Raw genomic sequence first — 20161 nt, 5'->3', positions numbered from 1 at the left:
ATACCAAACACATGACAATGTGCACCTGACCTTTATCCTCATTCTGTCTTTTGTCTTTCAACTTTGTATTTGGATCCTCATTTGTTAGAGTGTAACATAATGTCTAACATGTGGTAGATTCGCATTTATATTAAAATAACAAACAGTTTTGAGCATTTAATAGCAGTCTCTTTAAAACATAATGTAATGCACTTGAGTGCAAAGTACAAATGATCATTTGGACGTAATCAATCCCTTCCCTTTTGTTTTGTTAATTAGCGGTTAAAGGTGCTATAATAAATATATTTATAACAACAATGGAACAAATAACAGTGAATTGCTACCCGACTCTGCAGTTCGACGGAGCTTTATAGCTTCTTTTAACGCATTGCTTTGGTTTTTTGGCCCCAACTATGCTGTTTGGGTTCACTCTCACCGTTCTCATGACGCCGTTCCAGAAGCAGCACACAATACAAAGCTCTTAAGAGCAAGATATTTTGGGAGTTGGTAGAGAGTGAACATTAGACCTAAATTAGCCAGGTGGCCAAAATCACGAATCAGTCTGAATGAATGCTAATGTTGCTTCACAACTAGATTATGTGTAAATAGGCAACTGTTTGTTAACAAGTTCAACAGATCAACTGTAAAAGTGATATGTCAATGGTGTGTTCACAGCCTGTTAACACTGCCTGTAAGTGGCCAGAAAAATATGCAATTGCAGGCATACGAGAATACACGGACACTTGAATTTTAGTAAGGCAAAGAAAAGAAACTAGCATGCTGTGATTTAATTACACTGGTCTATTGTTTTGTCCATCTGCAGATGTCACTTTGATTGTTTGTCTTCTTTGTTTGACGTCTGGCAAAACAGCCCATGAATGCAGCACTGTATAATATTAATGATCATGGCAAATATTTTTTATTACATAAAGATTTATTTTTTTTATACAAGAGGACTTAAAATTATTAGTGACATTCATCTACAGTTTCCCTAAATTAGACATCAGAATGAGTGCTGGGTATAGAAACATTTACAGTACAGAAAGATTAGGGTGCATAGCAATAGTAGTGAAATCTGGCTATTGTATTATTACAGTACAGTAAATTATCAACCTTCTCCAAACATCAACACATGGAGGCCAGGAAGAGAAGGTACGTTATCATGTGAAAACCTTTTTTGACTTTAAAAAATCTTTTTCACAACTGCATAGACCAAATGCAATTAAGTACATTAACTACTGTCTTCAACCTCAAGTAGTACAAAGGGACACTTACAAATTCAATGCCGTTACACAGCTGATAACATATTGTGAAGTAACTTCTGCTCTATAATGAAACCACAGAGTAAAAGCCAGGCACAGTGCAACACTGAACAGCCTGTGCAGTAAACTTGATGGAGCTGCAGTTGCTTCGCTCTCAGGGTAAACGTGTTTCAGTATTTTTTGCTAGAACAATGCATAATTGTATCTTTAGGATGATGAGTAAACCGGGGAGGAAACAGATGCAGTCTCACCTGTTTCCTAAACACCTTTGAAAGTAGGGTAATAAAAAATAAGACAGCTGTGAGAATTTCTGACTGGACTGGAGATCAGAGAACTCAAACATCAATGGCAGGAAAACAGAAAAAAAATATATACTGCTTTTGATAAAAGATTCTGGAAAGGGAAGACAAGGAAACGAAAAGGCAGATTTCACTGAAAAAACTACACCGCTAAACCATACAGCATCACCTCCAGTGCATTCTGCTGAAACACAATTGTAAAAATTCTGCATTTTTATGAAGCACAAACTAAAATTATAGTTTGTATTTCAAAATTAGTCCTCTTACTCATGACAACTGCCAAATTTCCCACATAGCAAAACAACCTATCAGTAGTTGGACACAGAAAAGTGCATTTTTTGAAAATCATGTGCTAAAGAAAACTCTACTAGGAAGTAGTGTTATGAAGGAAACAACACATCTACATTTTCACAGTAATGTTCCAGAGAAATACATAAATCCAAAGGCAAAACCAATCCTGAGAAAATAATCTCTACAAATCAACAATGACCTGTTGCACTTCAGTCGATTGTTCGTTACACAATCTCCAATGTTTAAAACATCCTTACAATAAAGAACAATAAAAATACATAATTATTTGATGAACATGGTGTCAAAAAAAGGTAAATGACACAAACAGTGTGGCCCTGCCAACAATGTTATCTTCATGGAATGAAATAAAAACAAAAATAATATCAAAAGGTTGAAGGACAGCATACTGTACCCTTCACATGGTAATGGTTTTGGTATATGTGTCTTTTGGATGCTAGTTGGGGCAGTCAAACAGTATAACACCCTCACATAACATATACAAAAGTGTTCTAGCTATATGTCACTTTTAAATCAATTACATCAAATCACTGACTGAGCATTACTCTCAGGTCCTGGTACTGTCTGACCTCTTTACAACCACAAAAAAAGAACAAGCAGGAAAAAAACCAAAATCTGATTTAAGCAAGGCTCTGGCTATCATGCAATAAGCATCCATGCAGAACTTCTCAGTTCCTACTCTATGCAATCAGATACTAGTGTATGAAATGCAACAGACATAATAATCTTTGCCTTGCATCTGGACTGACATCCTCATTGTCCAGACATTATCTCCACAGGGATTTATCAAAGTTCAAGACCCTTTAGCATCACCTCGGGTGACCTTCTTTGTATTTTTCCGTCAGTTTCTGCGTTTCTGCTTATCACGGGGCCCCAAGGCTGTGTGTTTGGATTCAGCGCTGCAGCATACACATTGTGCTCAGAGGCAGAGGTAATCATGTGGGTAACCTCTCAGCTTCGTCTGGAGGGTGTGAAAGAGTGTAAACACACAGGATGGGGTTAACTCACCAGCTCAAGTTATAAGTATTTCTCATGTGTGTGAAAATTGTCATTCTGCGCGATGCACAACAAAGCACATTTCCTTAAAACTAACTGAGGTGATTGACTGACCTGATGGTGAGGACAAATTATCCTCCCCGGTTGTGACAAACTGTAGATCAGACCCCAGAGCAGCTATGGAGCTCCTGGGACGGATGCAGCGGTCACCTGAGAAACTCCTCCGGAGTAATGCCTAAAGCAAGACATGTTAGACTAATTAGAGTAAAATTTCCTGATGGTAAAATATTTTAAAGTGCTCGTGGAAATTTGCTACAGGTAGTTTTTTTTTAATGTTTCTCAAAATCGCATTTCAAGAAAACTGAGTTCGAAGGAGGTTACTACGGTCCTTGTCCTTCTACATTTAGTATTCATTTTACATAGGATAAGATTCTGCATTTTAACTAGTTAAGTTAATGTGAAGTTGAAACTTTGCAGTTAGAGGAGTGGAACTGGATACGTTTTAGTTGTAAATTTTAAAGGCAAGGTACATATGTAAAAAATATACCTACTTAAATATGAAGGACACATTGGCAAAACATGTAAATGTAGCACATGCCAGTAAGGGCTGCAAATCTTCTCAGGGATGGTCTACCTTGCCTATGGTAATAACAACAATTCCTCAAAACTAGTGTGGTCATGATATTTTGATTTTAAAATAGAACAAGCACAAAGATAAATTGATGTACACAAAAAACAAGATGCCGCTGCAGCCATTTGTAACAGGCTAGAGTTTAAGTCTTGCCTTGCGTGTCATGGGGCTGGTGGGGGCAGAGGCACTGCTGTAGAGGCTGAGGCTCGAGTTGGACCGGCTGACAGTCAAACCCTTAGAAGTGCTTCCGGCAGGAGACAAGTACTTCTCCTTGATCTTCAGATTGGTCCGACCTTTTACTGATGGGGACAGGGCCAGGGAATTTTATAGGAATTTTTCACAGAAAACAGACATTGCATTTAGAAGAAATGCTGATGTGTATTTTTATAGATTCATGTACTGATTGTTGCTGTCCTGTGATGACCATGTACCAACAAAACAGCCCTGTTTTCAGCTTTGCAACACTGCATTTTGAGCTAATCCAGTGGTTTTTAAAATATTAGTTATATTATTATATAGTTATATTATTATAATTAATATTGAGCAGAAATTGTAGAATTTTCTAAACCAATAAAGGACACTTAAACCTTTGTTGTTTTTTTTCCTTGAAAAAAGTCATTTACCTGGCATCAGAAAAGATTCATCTGACAATTTGTTACCTACATCAATAATGTCAATTGTATGAATCACCAGTTTATTTCAAAAATTTCAAAAAACCAATTAGAAGTAAAGCACTTTTAGTCATGCAATGTGCTGAAGACTTCTAATATTACAGCAGTTGAAAGACCCTGAAAGACAAGTGTGCTTTGTTATGTTAAGACAATTAGGACCAGTGGGCTGACCTCTGCAGGGGTCATTCTTGACCAGGAACTCATCTAAAGCAGTCCAGCCTCCTCCCACCCTCACCATCAACGTGCTTCGTAGGATACGAACCATCCGCAACTGTTGGGAATCTCCAAACTGCAGCAAACAGACAATATACATATTGAAAGTTATAGCAACGAGCCCTCAGCTACACAAGTAATAGAAAAGAGGGCAATGACATTTTTATATATTTTATAGTCCTCATTGCTGTGGCATTTTCAAACTGCACTTTCAAGAAGATGATCACTGATGTTTCCATTAGGTTTCTATACGCCATGCTCTTTCCAATCACCCATTTCTTTTTATGTTTATAATAAAATGACCCTGTTCTTTATGTTAATCCCACCAAATTCCATGCCCTGTGTGACAGAGGATGCTTTCCCACAAACACCCACCAGACATCAGGTGATTAAAGCAGTAAATGAAAAAACTGCTTCAGCATTTTTTGAATTAGTGTCTATAAAAATGACTCACCCTGTATCTATTGGCACTTATTTGCTCCACTTGGAACCTCTTGGGACAGTTGCACTGTGATACCTGTCGACTCACCTAGAGAAGGCAAATAATGAGACAGTGTCACAATGAACACACCACTCAAACGAATCAAACTATATTTGTGTGTTTTCTTAGGCACATACAGTTCATACCTCTTCATTGATTTGATCTGCATCCAGTGTTTTCCTGTAGGGATCTCTGCTAGGATGAAGCGCACTCACAAACTCATAGTAGTCAATGAAGCCATCACTGTTCATGTCAAAGATGTTTGCCACCGCATTCATCTCCAGAGAGTTGGTGGGAAATTCTACAGGAGTGATGTATAAAGCCAAGATGATTTTAGACTGTGTTAACCTATGTACATATTGTAGATATGGCATAAAGTAAATAAGTCTCAGCATGCTTATTAGGCATTTCAGAGGCCCTCGTTTGTATTTCATGGTATCCGAAAGTAAGCGATACATAGGTCACAACACTGAGGGATTCATAGCAAGTGGGTTTTACTTGAGGCGAGGACATAGTCGATGAACTCCTTCTGGCTGACGCGTCCGTCCTGGTCACGGTCGATGCTGCGGAACACGTCTAAGATCCGTGACTTCAAATGACTAATCCATTGTATGTAACGCTTTCGCCAAATATTGAAGTCGAAGTTTGCAAATTCTTCCATCTGTGCAGAAAGATTAAACGTCATTTAACCTTACCTATAGTTGTGACCTCACCTTAAAGCTAGGCCAACTGTATTGGCACCAAAACCTGTTAACATTTTTACAGTGATAATTTTAAAAGGCACAATAACCTCTTTGAGTTTTTGCTGGTGTTGTTCCAGACGGTTTTGTCTCGCCACAGCCAGGAGCCAAAGCTTCTGCCACTGACTGACCAGTTGACAGAGCTTTGGGGTCTGGGGGTCGAGGTGCTCCAGGGGAACTGGTACAGCAGGCTGCAGCTTCAGAGTGCTCCTCCTCTCTGGATGGAGAAACAGCAACATGAGCGTCTGTTATCACTTCAGTCAGATAACATCTGCTTTACGCATGGGAGACAGGCATCAAGCTGTTAATGCTTATATTACAATTATGACTTTTTTCACGTGCTGATGGAATGTAAACAACTGTCCATGGTGGCTTACTTGTGAGCGGCCTTTTGCTGGGAGACACTTGCTGTTTAGGAATGCTCTTGTGTTTGCAGGACTTTGTGGCATGTTCAACCTCTGGAAATTTTTTATTCAACTCCTCCATGAATATCTAGAGTGTGGAATGATCAGTGATAACATGGCATGGTAAAGATGCTTCTTAATGCGCCCTAAGTGGGACATCATTTGGTCACATTGTAACCATGGAAAGATGGTACAGGTTATACTGTGATTTAAATATTTTTAAAAGTATAGTATAATGAAGTGGAGACTCATGATGTGACAGAAAGCACAGTAAGATTGATTTCTAGGTAGCTCATAGAACAGAGGAAAATTGTACCATGTGTTGCTCAATGAGTTCTTGGTTCTGCTCTGTGTTTTCAGGCAGAGGCTCTTGGTCTCTGAGGTTGAGTGCTTCCTCTGCGGAGGAGATCCAGTCTAGAAGTCTCTGGATTTCCTCTTTCTCTGCCTCCAGTGCTGCCAAGCTGGTTTGGATCTTCTGGCCCTGCTGCTGAGCCCACGTTTGAACCTGTCTCGGAAAACAGGAAGGGGGAGAAAATTACACCAGTCACATTTGGACACTCTCAAACGTTGACACTCTTTTGCTGTTTAGAACTTGCCAGTTATTGAAAGTGTGTCTTCCTGTCTTCAAAGCATTTTCAGTTACCTAACAGAAAGCAACTAATAATTTTCAATTAATTTGTGATTTCTTTATGATATCTTTAAGCCCTAGGGGAGATCAATTTTGCGATTGTTTACTTTGTGGCCATGAAAGCACTCACCTCCTCATAGCGGGTTTTGGTGACACTGATCCAAGATTTGAGGGTGATTATGGAGTCTGGGTGACAGGAGGCCAGGATCTCTTCACCCAGATGCTGGATGTTCTCTACCTCCACAGCCTGAGCCTGCAAAGCACTCATTGACTCCTAGGGAGGGTCAGATAAAAGGATTTTTCAGTGTTTTGTCCAGTAACACACATGGAATGAGCCATTGTCTTGGCATGACATGACAATATCATAACCTTCATTCCCAACATACAACGAATTGATCATTTTTCTTATAATGTGTGTTAAATAGCCTGTGCCTATTTAAGCCTATTTAAGTGTTAAATAGCCTGTGCCTATACAGCAGTGGCTTAATGATCACAGCACCCGCCCTACAAAGGGGTGAAGTGGGTTCAAGCATCGCCTTGCTTAACTGCCCTTGAGGCAAATACCGAATCCTTGTCAGCACCAGCTTGTTGTTGTGTAGCAGACTCTGACCTTTGACCTCCCTGGAAGCAGACAAGATGGGAAAAAACGAACTTCCCTATGGGGACTGTTAAAGTATCATGTTATACTGACCTTGTGCTGTTTACAGAAGGCAAGCAAACCTTCTTCCTCCTCCGGTATCAGCCCATATTTCAATATCCTCTCTGCCTCAGTTAGACGCTCCATGAAAGTGTGGACAAGGCCATCAAACTTCTCAGCCTGATGAGAGAATAGAAAGATAAGATTTGGGATTAGACTTCCTTACCAACTCTTATTAATGGTCATATATATATATATAAGCTAGTCAACCATCCTTCATTCCTGGTACAGTTTCCACATGACCGTTTAGGCTTAAACAAAAATTAAATTGGAGGGAAACATGAATACTTGCAATTTTTGCTCGAAAAATGTCAAATTTAAAGCCACTGTCAGTGCAATATATTGTATATTGATAACTTTAGTCCAGCAGCAGCATCAATATTTAAAATCTCATCATAGAAAAATCAGTTTACACTCAAACTAGAGTTTTATGATGTTTGGGAGTTTTGAGCATTTTGGGTCTTTTTAGCTGGATAACTACCTGCTGAAGTGCAGCTTCCAGCCTGTCTTGCTTGCTGACTGACAGCTTGCACACAGCCTCCCAGCGGCCCTCCAGTTCATCCATCTGCTCCTGCAGCCAGTGAGCATCAGCTGTGCTGCTCCTGGTCAGATCCCTCACTGAGCGCTTCAGAGTCCTAATGCATCCAGCTCGCTTCCCTAACTCCTTTTGGAATGCCTGAGAGAAAGAATAGAGGCTGAGAAGCCGCATTTTCCTTACAGGACAGGATTGTGAAGAAACTGCCTCAAAAATATAGAAAAGTCAATAAAACTCAGATATAAAAAGTCAGTGTAGCATACAGCAACTTCACATCAGTACTATTATTACTGTTAGCAAATGAAACAATCACTGGCATACCTTGTGTTTGTCTATCAGATTATTGACCATGTCTTTGTCTCCACCAACAGGAACATCCTCAGCCAGTTGGGGCTCTGCTCTATACAACCAGTCATTCAGTGCCTGGAGAGCATCGGTGAATCTGCCTGAGAACAGCAGTGCTTCCTCCAGTTTATGTTGTCTGAGAGAAAAACCACACACAACACCGTACGTTTTCAACATAAGTTTGGATAAATCAGAATTTTTGTTGTATTCATTTGAAAGAAATTTTGTTGTGTATGTTCATACTTTAACGGAGTTCCATACCTCTCCAAAGACTTGCCACTGATTGTGTCCCATGTGTCTTTGAGTTCAGCCAGTAGGTTTTCCAGATGTTGTCTGTCATGGCTGGATTTAGCTCTTTCATGGAGGCTGCGACCACTCTTCAATGTGGCCTCGTACATGGGCCTCTTTGACCTCAGCAGTTTCTGGAATTCCTAATTACCAAACAATTGATCAGTAAAGGTACTCATAAACATATTGCATGTAACCAAATTGAATTAATTGAGATGCCCACTGCACCTTCTGTTCAGTTAGTTGTCGTTTAATCTCCTCATGGGACACAGCAATCTCTTTATGCGTGTCTAATGTCTGTTCTACTTCCGTCATCCAGTCCACTAGCAAGCGCCAAGATTCACTGAACTAAAATACGAGAGATAAAGACAGAAAGTATATGTTCCTCAAACTGCTCAAGTGAGCTTTGAGCATGAAAGTGAAGGTCATCCATTCATAGTGGAGGTGCTAAAGTGGTTTACCTGTTTGGCATTCTTTTTGACCTCTTCCAGCATCCTGCCTCTTTCTGATGTACGTTGCTGTAGCTTTTTGTAGCGATCCTGGACGGTCATTATTAGATTATGAATGACATCACAGTCTTCCTTCCTGCTCAGTTCAGTTAGTCTACAACCTGTGTTCTCTACTGTGGTCTTCTTCTCATAGTAACCGTTCACCTCATTCATTAGTGTCTGTAAAAAGAAGTGAAATATATCTTGTGAAACAAAAACAAATATTTACAGAAGCATACAAAACTCTGGAATTGACAGAAAGAAAGAATACAGCGGGTATAAAAAGATGTACTCTGTGATCCTGCAGCTGAGTACAAACGGTGTCCAGAACAAAGCTGGGAGAAGGAAGAAGCCCAATAGACTCTTCACACTTGCTCATCTTAGTGAGCAGCTCCTGGACGTTACTGTGGAACTCCTTGGCCAGACTCAATCCCTCTGTTAGCTTAGCCTGCGGGACAAGCATATATATAAGCATGTACTTGTATTCATGAATAAAACAAGTTCACACTGAAACAAATAACTGAGGTAATGCATAATGACTATGTAAAGTTAACTAACCTTTCGCTCCTGGACTTTGCTGTAAACAGATGCCCATTTCTGTTCAAGAATAGAGAGGCTATGTTCGGTGCTCGATCCCCGTGCAACGTTGCTGCTCTCTAGCATCCTGTGGATGGCATTCTTAACATCTGTGTAGGCATGGAGCTTTGACTCCAACTCATTGCACAACTCCTGTTAGAAAATCAGATTAGAGGGAGGAAATGATTATTTTCATGGGGAACACATTTTTTTTTTTTTTAAATTATATTTTTAATTTTTAAAGCCAAAATACTGTTAGGTCTAACCAAGTGCGCACTGAGCCTTTCACTGGCAGAGTCCGGCATTCCCCACATGGTCTTGGAGGAGGACAATCTCAGGTCTGTGTTCTCCAACCACTGCAGAAGATCCTGAATCTCCATTGTAACATCTTGGACCTGTAAAAAAAATCATCCATCAATTAAATAAGCATTAATAAAATTTATGCAAAATCATCTATTTTAACAGACTTGTCAATTTTTAAGTTATCTCAAAAGTTCCATCATGTAACATCATTTGCCATCAAATTTCATGCTATTTTTATCTGTAGGTTAACTAATTTATATGCTGTGCTTTCGTTTATAACAAAAAAGCCATACATTCAAATTGTCTTGTCTTGTCTTGACACACTTGTGTGTTCATCTTTCTCAAAAAAAAAAGATTTTTTTTTAATTATATGTGTGTGTGTGTGTGTGTGTGTGTGTGTGTGTGTGTGTGTGTGTGTGTGTGTGTGTGTGTGTGTGTGTGTGTGTGTGTGTATACATAATTTGTTTCCTATTCAGGCAATCACCACAAGATGGCGTCAATACACACTGATATGAAACCAAATTAGTGTATTAGGATGCTGCCTCCCATTACACTGTTTAATAATTTACTATGTACACAGGTAACGATTAGTCTAATCTACCTTATGGCTGTTACTGCAATTGTAACAAATTAATGTATCTTTTCTCTCTTCACCTGACTCAGTCTGCTCTCTAGTTCCAGTTGCCTGCGTTCAGTCTCGCAACGAACAAACTCCCAGCTTTCATTGAGTTGCTCTAGCCGCGACTGCAGGCCATGTGGACTGTCCCCAGACCCAACCTCCAGCAGCCCCCTGCCTGCCCGGTTCAGTGACTCCATCGTGCGAACATGAGACATGACATCATTACGCAAGACCTTTGAGAAGGAAGAAGTATTAGAGATTAGTTATGGTGGTATCAGTGTCTGATGAATTAAAATGTATTGATTGCAGGTGTTAGAGCTAGGTTTTTTCTGGTCTTAGTTGTGTTTTGCAGTTAAGAAAAAAACAGGATTCTAGCAGTGTGTTCTGCTGGCAAAGCATGAATTGACACTGGTGGACACAATGGTGAACACTTTCAGGAGACAGAAGCCTGTCATTAATTCAAAGTGTTCAGTGTTATCTAGCAGATAAGTCCACAGCTCTATGAGAAAATCTGAGTTACAAGGTTTACTGTTTTCTGTGACCTTCAAAGTCTGAAAGAGCTCTAATACCTTAGAGCTTACCTCTGACCATACAGCCCTGCAATGAAGCACCTAAATGGATATGTGAATCACTACAAATTGATGTAAGTAGACCAGCAACAACCTTGTGTTTGGCCAGCTGTATTTCACAGGCTTGCAGGTCAATACTGATTGGCTGGCTGCCCTGCAGTTGTTGCGCGGTCCGGGAAAGCCATGTGTGCAGCTCATCCAGCGTGTTTTGGAACTGACCCAGACCCAGCAGGGCACACTCCAGCTGATGCTGAAAGTATAACGCATGGATAGAAAGCTTTCAGGTGACATAGCATTATGAGTATAGCTGACTGTACGTCTAAACTTGGTGACTTGGTGACATGACTTATTTTCATGTTGGATCATCATTCATTTTGTGTTTTGCAGTTTAAAGCAACTTAACATTCATATTATATTGTGATACCTGCTTCCATATTCTCACCTGTCTGCTGACCGTCTCTGACTCCAGGCTGTCCCAGCGCAGTCTGAAGTCACACAATGGTGAGACTGAGCCTGGGCGCTCCGAGCCTGGAGACAGCCGGCACACAAAACGATGGTTCAGGCTTTCTATCTCAATCTTCTTCTGGTAAAGTTCTCGCTTAAATTCCTGAGGGAAAAAATAAAGAATGAATGTTTGGACTAACATTCAGCTTACTATTGTCATCACTGACATGTTTTATGTTATAATAAAATAAATTACACATGCTGCATTTAAAAACACAATCTCTGTACAGACCAACACACTTACTAGGCAAAGTTAGTTATCAGTTAGTCTGATTGCTGGTTATGGGTGTACTTTGGTGTACAAACTCACCTTGAGATCACATAGCTGCTCTTTAACTGATTCCAGGTCCGATCCTACCATGAATTCTTCAGTAGACCTCAGCTCAGCTGACTTCAACCACTCAAAAAGACCCTTTCAGAAAAACAGTAAATGCGTATGCTTATAAGCACAATAAATGAGATACTGTCCAATCACAGTTTGTTCCACTAAGCCCTTAATTCTCACCATATTGTGTGATTGTAACATTGATGACATTTTTGTGCTTAACAGCCAAACACGTAGAGCCGGATACTTTTCATACGGTCGCACACAGTTTACACCATTAAACTCATTTTCCTTTGGCAGAGGACCACACCATCTGTCATTTACTCATAAGTAAAACTACAGGGAGTCCGAGTCTGAACTTTTCTATTGCAACAAAATAAAAGACTAGCTTTGTCTTTGGCAGGATGCCATAACACTGCTACTTGAGTCAGGCAGTGTTGGCCAAAGTGTCCTGTCTGACAAGGCTATGATACTGATCATGGCATATTTGTTATACACACAATGCTAGAATATACTGTAGACACACACCTGCATAGTGTCTTGATAGTGTAGTGCCATCTGCAAGGACTCCTCCAGCTTTTTGTAACATTCGTTCCACAGTTTGCTCAAGTTGTTCCATGTGCAATAGAGCTTCAACATAGCAAAAGATAGGGTGTTAAGTTAACATCACCACATCTTCATGAGACAAAAATTATTTCATTTAAATTGTTGCTTACTTCATCTAGGCTCTTTGTGACATCTGGTTTGTCTGTATCCCCACATGCTGACATCAGGTCCATTCCCAGCACGCCAAGCGTGTCCAGATCTCCCTGTAAACTGTCAATATCCTCCCTGAGAGTCTGAAGTGGAAAGAATAAAAAAGGTTATACAGTGTCACGGTGAATAATTATAGATAAAAATATGGGTTTCTTTTGTTCCGGAGAGTGTCCAGACAAACCTGCATGGTTTCAAGGCTCTGGCGGATTGTTTCAGAGTCTGTCCGACTAGCATTGAGGTCCAAAACCGCCTGCTGAGCATCATTGAGAGCAGCCGTAACATCGCTGACATCATTCCAGAACTTCAAGGCGAGATCCAAGAGTTTGAGCAGCCAGCTTTCCCTCTCCTGGGCCTGAGTGTGTGTCTCCTCCCACAGCTGGGATAGACTGGACACTTGCTCCTGGATTGCTAGGATTGAAGAGGATATAGCAAGGACATAGCTTAGAATCTGTCCTTATCCCACAGTAAATAGCATTGCACCTGCAGCATTTTTACAAAGATAACATGTCAGTGTCTTGGGACAATATCATATTTGTATACAAACAAGATCATTTCTGAGAAGATGATTACCTGTGCCGATAGATCCGTCACCAGCTGCCTGTGTGTTAGCCAGCAGCTCATCTGCCTGTGTCTTGACACTGCTGAGGCCCAGCTCCAGTTTGGACAGCTCAGTCAGGGTGTGCTTGTTTTCCTGCAGCTGCTCCTGGATCCTTGGGGTGAGTCCTTGAAAGGGGGTGGGAGTCTGTATGCGACTGCGCAGGCGGTCAAGGCTCTCTCTAATCAGAGTCATCCTCTCATTCAGCTACAATAATACGAGAAGATATGAAGTTGTGTGCTTTTGCAGGGCTATTTATAATATTTTCTGCATTATCCAAGTTTTCTTACCTGTGTGAATCGTGGCAATGACTCCTCAAGTAGACTGGCAGTCTCTCTGACCCGGTCTCTTATGGCTCTATGTTGCTCCTCAGCATCTGTAGCCCTGCGACAGAACTCGACCCCCTGAATGGGATTTAGTTCTGACAAGCGTTTTGCCAGAGAGCATAAGCGTGCAATCAAGGGTCTATGTTCTGCTACAGACTCCCTCAAACCCTTAGCAGAAGAGAGAGATAAAGAAAGGTGTAATAACAATGTGGAGAGTAGAATTTTCATCAGAAAGAACCTGATCTGAGTTTAATCCCTAAAATGGATGGAGGACGATAGAAAAAATCATATTGTCTCTCTTTTCATGGCATACTTTGCAAAACAGAAATGCCATCAAAGTACACTGGTGGAAAAGTATCCCTGTCATGAAGTACATTACACAAATGAACTGTACTAGAACAGAATAGCTCATTTACCCAAAGGATAATGGCGGCAGACTTTGAGGTATAAAAGAACTTCTTTGTTGAACAGCACAAAAAAAGGAAGAAAAAAGCCGGCACTCCAATGTGGAGAGGCAGGTTTCTTCTACCTGTAAGAGGTCCTGCTGTTCCCGAAATGCTTCATAGCTAATTGTGCTCAGGGAGAGCTGGCCAATGAGGGTTTGAGTTTCTTTTAGCCAGGGTGAAACCTCAGAAAGGCCCTCTGAGAACTGGAGAAGGAGCGACTGAGCATGCTCAAGCTGCAGAACCACGTGGGAATTGGTGGCTGAGGTGGTGTTACATTGTTCCTGTAACACATCTATTGGGGTCTGTATGGAGAGATGACAGTAAAATAAAGAAATCAGAAATTAAAAAATTCTTAGAAGTACATTTATATAATCAGTAAAACGGATGCATAAAATGTAGACTATACCCGAAGATCACCCATTTCTCCTTCATCACTGTATGTTAGCAAGATTTCAGCAATCTTCACCATCTTCTCAATGTTGAACCTGTGTTGGAGAATCTCCACAGCCAAAATCTATTCAGGACATAATATATCAAATTAAATTCACACACCAAACATAATTTTAATGAATTTGTAAAATTTTAAACTTTTACACTTTAGCAATACAGATAACACAAACATGCAATGTTTTGTTTTTTTTAAAGTGGGAAAATATTTATTTAGTACATTATTTAGTCAGCATTATTAGTCCTGACCTTCTGTTCATACAGTTGTTCTGCTATGAGCTCTGGATCCAGATCAATGGTTTTCAGCTTTTCAAGACTCAGTGCTGTGTCTCTGAACCAAGCCATCTCCTTCACCACCGCCTGTTCCAGCTAATAAGAACATACTGTATTTTAGCATATCACCAAAAACATTCATCATTTAAATTTGATACCTACATCTCTGAAGTTTAAGAAATGGGTGTATACTTACTATGAAAAAAGGGACCTCACCAATTTTACATGCACCAGCTTACTTCACCTGAACTTTCTTTATTGCTTTAATAGCTAGTTGGCTAGCTAGCCAGGTAGACTAACCTTTTTATATTTGGCAAAGCAATGAAATGTATGCTATAAATTTACCCATGGTTGCCTTGTCTAATTGTTGTTAACTGTTAGCTGATGAATTAGCTAGCTAACAAAGTTAAAAAAATAATTAAAAAAAATTAAAATGTTCAGGTTCAGGTTAATAAAGTGTGAGCATTTGAGGCTAGCTAGCTACTCTGTTTTTTTACACTGACAATAACTTATCTATATGTGTGGTGGTCAGAAATGTGGTCAACAATTCAAAAATAGTGTGCTACACTATGGTATGCCAAGAAATGCCAGGCTACATAGCGCTATCAAAGTACAAAATGAACCACATTTAGTGATACTAATCAAAAGAAAAGGAACAATTATAATAACCTTTGCTTTGACAGCTATTATAATCCACTATTCGCACCCTTTCTCATACATTTGCTTTGAACCTACACTACAGCTGCCAGGTGGATCCTGTATACAACCTGACAACCTCCAAATGGTTCATTATAGGATTGTGTGGGATCTTTACCCTCTGTCTCTCCGCTGTACATAGTACTGCATCTCCAGCATTTGTCTGTGCTCCTGCTGCTCCTAAGAGCTCCCTCTCAATGCGGCCCAGCCACAGGTGGAGGTCCTCCTGGCTGGAGGTGCAACGACTAGAGGCTTCCAGCGCCTGCTCCAGCCTCTGCAGCACATCCAGACTGCTCAAACTCAGCACAGAGCAACGGATACGAAGCCCATCCATCTTCTCTTGCACCTGCTGGGTTTCCTCCTCTAAAATGGAGAAAAACCACATTGGGTATATCAGCATGCATAGGGTAAGACCAAAAATTTTTTCCTGGGTAGTGCTAATATTAAAAATCAATGCGAGACAGTTCTTGTTAGGATTGATAGGATGCATTTTCATTTACTGACATAATTATTGTAGAATTTATCATTACACTTGATTCAATACTACACCAGATATTTATTGGAAACCACTTCATTCTGTTTTGACATTTTGATCAGATTCCACACAAAACCATCTGCAGGAGCATGTATTAATGTTACTATCGATAGATCTTATTGTGGAATTGTTAGATTTTGCCACTAGTAGTCCTGGAAAAAATATTAGTATTGGTATAGATCATTTAAAATTCATATTAATTTAACCAAAACCTCATCCCTGGACATAAGTATTTACCTTATGCAGTAAATATTACCTGAAATTGCCTCCATCAGATCATGTCCTGACTTTTGTATTTTCCCTAGCTCCACTGTTTTGTCTTGTATCTCCTCAACCACAGCCTGATGAAATGAAAACGTGTCAAAATTATATTTCTCTGTGCAAACAACACAATGGACATTTACTCTACTGTAAATGCAATTAAACCATACATGGTAGATTTCGAACCTTGGCTTGATCTGTGGCCTCTGAAAGATGCAGCATGGCTCTTTCTGCATTTCGTAGTTCAGCTAGGGCCTGTTCCACAGATATGAGCCATTGCTGCAGGCTGTCTACTCCTTCCTGGAAGAGCTGGGCCCTGGGCAGAATGAGCTCCAGACTCGCCCTCCTATCAACAACGAAATGTCCACTGATTGTAACCATCCGTAAGAATGATTTGTATCATGCAGTAAGCCTTGCCAAGTGAACGTGTGGAATTGCCAGTAAAAGTCGCTGACCTTTGCTCTGCCTCCAGCTGTAAGGCCTCCCACTTCTGTTTGAGAGTCAAGAGCTTGACCTTTGCCTGCTCCCCCTCCTCTCCTGGGTGGGCCTCTACCAACCGAGGGCCCTCTAACATCATGGAGTCCATACTATGCCGGCGGTCTGTTAGGAGGCGCTGCAAAAGCTGTAAAACAACAGAACATGCTCAGGTAAAGCCATACTTCATGAAATCAAAAGGGTTTATCATAGATGGAGGAGTTTATAGTATTTTACCCCTATTTGTAGAAAGACGGAAGCTTCCAGGAAAAAGGACAAGTGAAAAATATCTCAAAGCCTTGACAAGGACTAGTATTTGTATTAAATCAGAAATCACCCTCTCATGTTCTCATCAGTATTACAGAGAATGTTCACTTTATATTTCAGGTTTAATTTCAGAGAAATGCCTTTGCTTGCAGCAAAAATTAATATTTATCAGAGCCCTATTCTTCTTTTGTGCCTGCCTTTGTGTCAGTGTGCAGGAAACCCTGTCTTGTGTATCAAGCTTACATTGTCAAGAGCCAGACAGGTTTCACCTCATCCAAAGAGCTCACAATGGGTGTGATTACAGCTGAAAGGTGAGTGCCTCCCCTGCTTTTTTCATACCCCCGGGAAATGTTCACAAAGACTGAGGTCCATTGTGGCTATGAACACCACCCATTCTCACTGCATAGAACTTGGAAGGAAGCAGTTGCATATTTTTCATGACCTCAGCATACCTTTATGTAGGTACATCTTTCAGGTGTATTCCCCCTGCTATAGTGCTTCAAAAGATATCTTTTTTAGAACAAGGAATGAGGTGTTGTGATGTTGCTGATAGCACACCTTTTGTTCTTGGAGCTGCGCTTTCACCACTTTGACCTCTGAAGATGGGGCTTTCTGATTGGCTGTGAGCTCCTCTATCTCACTGACCCATGTGAGCAAAGCGCCCAGGTTTTGGAGAAAAGCCTCAGAGTCTGTTGACACATCCCTCATTGCCAAGGCAGATCTTGTTCCCTTGAGAAAGACCACCACAAAATATTAGCCGAAGTATGATAAAATGAAAATATGAGAATGCTTTCATGAGAAACATGATCAGTTTTGCTGTTGCAACACAAGGATAGAGGAGGTAAAGGTTAACCATACCCTCCATCTGTCCAGGCTAGAATCTTGGTCTGAGCTTGAGTGTCCATCACTTTGGAGCTGCAAAATAAAGACAGTCCACAAATTGCATCAATTCATAAAAAAAAGTGACACTGCCATGTCATAGAGAGACAACATAATTTTACATTATTAATGTTAAAGAAAGCTGAGAATGGTTGTTTTTTTTATGAGAAGAGGAAAGAATGAAATGGAAGATAGATGATATTTGGTGTGCTTGGAAGTTGGTGTTTTTATCAACCTCAGCGAGTTCCTCGGCCACCCCATTGAGGACTCTAACAGTTCTGGTGACTATAGGGTCCCCTCCTTTATCTCCTGGCGGATACTCTGTCACTTCTACGATTTCGGTTACAATCGTCTCTGTCACCTCCGTCACCTCTGTAACCTCACGTGATGCCACAGTCTTCCAGGACCAAGGACTTCCTTCTCTAGAGTCTCTCCTCTGGAAGCTGGCCCTCCTCTCTGTAGTACCCTTGTCTGGGTGAGCCAGGGGGGATCTGGTAAACTCCGGAGGCACGGTTCTCCTTGTTAGTGTCCCATTTCGGGAGGTTTTTATTGGTGAAGGGCTGCTGCGCCAGGCGTTATCCAGAGTACTGCTACTCCTGATTGTGGAGGCAGGAGAGCTGCGAAGGGGTTTGTCTGATATGGGCGTATGAGCCCCCTCTTCCCTCTTACAATCAATTTCCTGTGACTCTTTGTCTCTCTCCAGCTCTCTTTCCTTGTTCGCACCTTCTCTGGCTTTGTCTTTGACAGCTTCTTCTCGTTTGGTTTCTCCATTTTGCTCTGGGGACTGCCACTCCCTTCGTCGCTGGTAGCACTCTTTCAGGAAGTCCTCGTCTGACCTCACATGCTTGGACTTCTGGCCCAGGCAGCTGGGCCGGCTGATGAGGTTACCCATAATCCTTCAGCCCAGAGGCTAGTGAGGTAATAGGTGAGGTAAGGCCCCTTGGCCATGCATGCGGGGGTTCCTTCAGCTACCTAAAATAAGACAAGGGGGCTCTGGGTCATCATGAAGTGAAAAAATGCTTATTGTGCAAATCAACAAAACACATACCACTGCTGTTCTTTCTTTAAATCTACAACTCTCCTGCTTCAAAATCACAAAATAAGCTTGCCACAATTTCTATATTCAGAAAACTGCAATGAGACAAAATGAAACCAGTCTCTCACATCTTTTATTTGCTAAATTTCTTTGCCAACATTGCCCTTTATTGACAATGAAAGACCAGAGGGAACTATAGCAAAGATACTTGGCCAGGATATACCCTGTCCCTTTGTCTTCCTTTCGACCACATACAAACATGCTCTCCTCTGTCTCACATCACCAACTGAAATATTCCAGGCTTAGAAATCAATGTGACAGGCTTGTCGAGGATCCCACTGTTTAGCCTGGCATAGAGAACCGGTGGCAGCCGGCCAGCTCTTTCTCTAACTCAGCCACGACCAGTCCTGGGAAACCCGTTAAGGGTCTGATCAAATATGACAGCCATAAAAATGCCGACATCACCTCATTTCTCTGGGGTGACAATAATAGGGGGAGTATGAACACAGAGTGGCATAGGAGCGGTGGAGGGGTAGTTAGAAAAACATACAAATACCAAGAGAACACTTCTTATGCAGTATAATATGATAATTACTTTTATCGAAAAAAGCACAAATAAATTCTGTATTTTCTGTAACAGTTATCAATTGGAGCTCATAAGATACTGCGCTTTTCTCTTATTAATACCACATCACTGAATGACAATTTTCAGTCCAACAATAAGCTCATCAACATCGTATTTGTATAAAATTAGTATATTACTGAAAAGACACACACTGGCAGTGACAGTTTCAAACTGTTAGCCCGTCTGCTTCCCCCTCAGGTTAGTGCCTTCATTGTTTTGACAGAAGGGTTAAAGGTGAATGTAATTATCTTGGTATAGAGGAGCTGAGGTGAGCCAGTCAGGAGCTCACAGGGAGGGTGCCTGTTGAAGTCGGGTCCTCCCCCTGAGGTGGGGTCGGACTGGTCCATTCAGAATTAAATAGGTTACCTCAGGTCATGCTTGGTGACTAAAGATCTGTGGGGGGGGGCAATATGGGTTAACAAAAGGGGAAATTGGGATGTCAGCTCCTTTTTTTTCGGCTGAAATGCCGAAGAGGTTAATTTATGATGGTGTATGGGTACAGTTACATGTTACAGTCAAGCTGTAGGGAGACAAAATTATGCTGAATATGCAGGTCTCTGCGTCTGTGCTTCTTCCAGTATCCACCCCATATTTCAATCAAATCTCTTTGTGTGTCTCTCAAATATGAAAGTAATTATAGTTAAGATAGATAACAGTTTTTAAATAAAGTAGAATCTAAAAAT

General features: G+C 40.9%; 1 protein-coding gene across 1 annotated transcript; it reads right to left on the bottom strand.

The window, feature by feature from the left end:
* Window positions 1-3558: 3558 nt before the first annotated feature.
* macf1b (microtubule actin crosslinking factor 1b) lies at window positions 3559-18709 on the bottom strand. Its single transcript, XM_040117356.1, has 37 exons — window positions 18053-18709; window positions 17797-17853; window positions 17497-17667; window positions 16653-16819; window positions 16384-16543; window positions 16193-16277; window positions 15520-15764; window positions 14682-14801; window positions 14392-14499; window positions 14069-14287; window positions 13504-13707; window positions 13189-13420; window positions 12800-13026; window positions 12579-12701; window positions 12391-12492; window positions 11848-11949; window positions 11476-11640; window positions 11128-11283; window positions 10500-10697; window positions 9809-9937; window positions 9525-9695; window positions 9259-9414; window positions 8940-9146; window positions 8707-8826; window positions 8452-8621; window positions 8167-8326; window positions 7792-7986; window positions 7305-7430; window positions 6744-6887; window positions 6302-6490; window positions 5959-6073; window positions 5632-5798; window positions 5340-5502; window positions 4988-5142; window positions 4815-4889; window positions 4319-4436; window positions 3559-3775 (listed from the first exon to the last, which is right to left on the bottom strand). Exons 1-37 carry the CDS (start codon window positions 18707-18709, stop codon window positions 3612-3614), a joined length of 6222 nt encoding a protein of 2073 aa, XP_039973290.1. The 3' UTR covers window positions 3559-3611.
* Between the last annotated feature and the right edge of the window lie 1452 nt (window positions 18710-20161).

The sequence above is a fragment of the Xiphias gladius genome, chromosome 22, assembly GCF_016859285.1.
Source record: "Xiphias gladius isolate SHS-SW01 ecotype Sanya breed wild chromosome 22, ASM1685928v1, whole genome shotgun sequence".
In the NCBI taxonomy this organism is placed as follows: domain Eukaryota; kingdom Metazoa; phylum Chordata; class Actinopteri; order Istiophoriformes; family Xiphiidae; genus Xiphias; species Xiphias gladius.
This window is presented reverse-complemented; position numbering and strand designations above follow the sequence as displayed.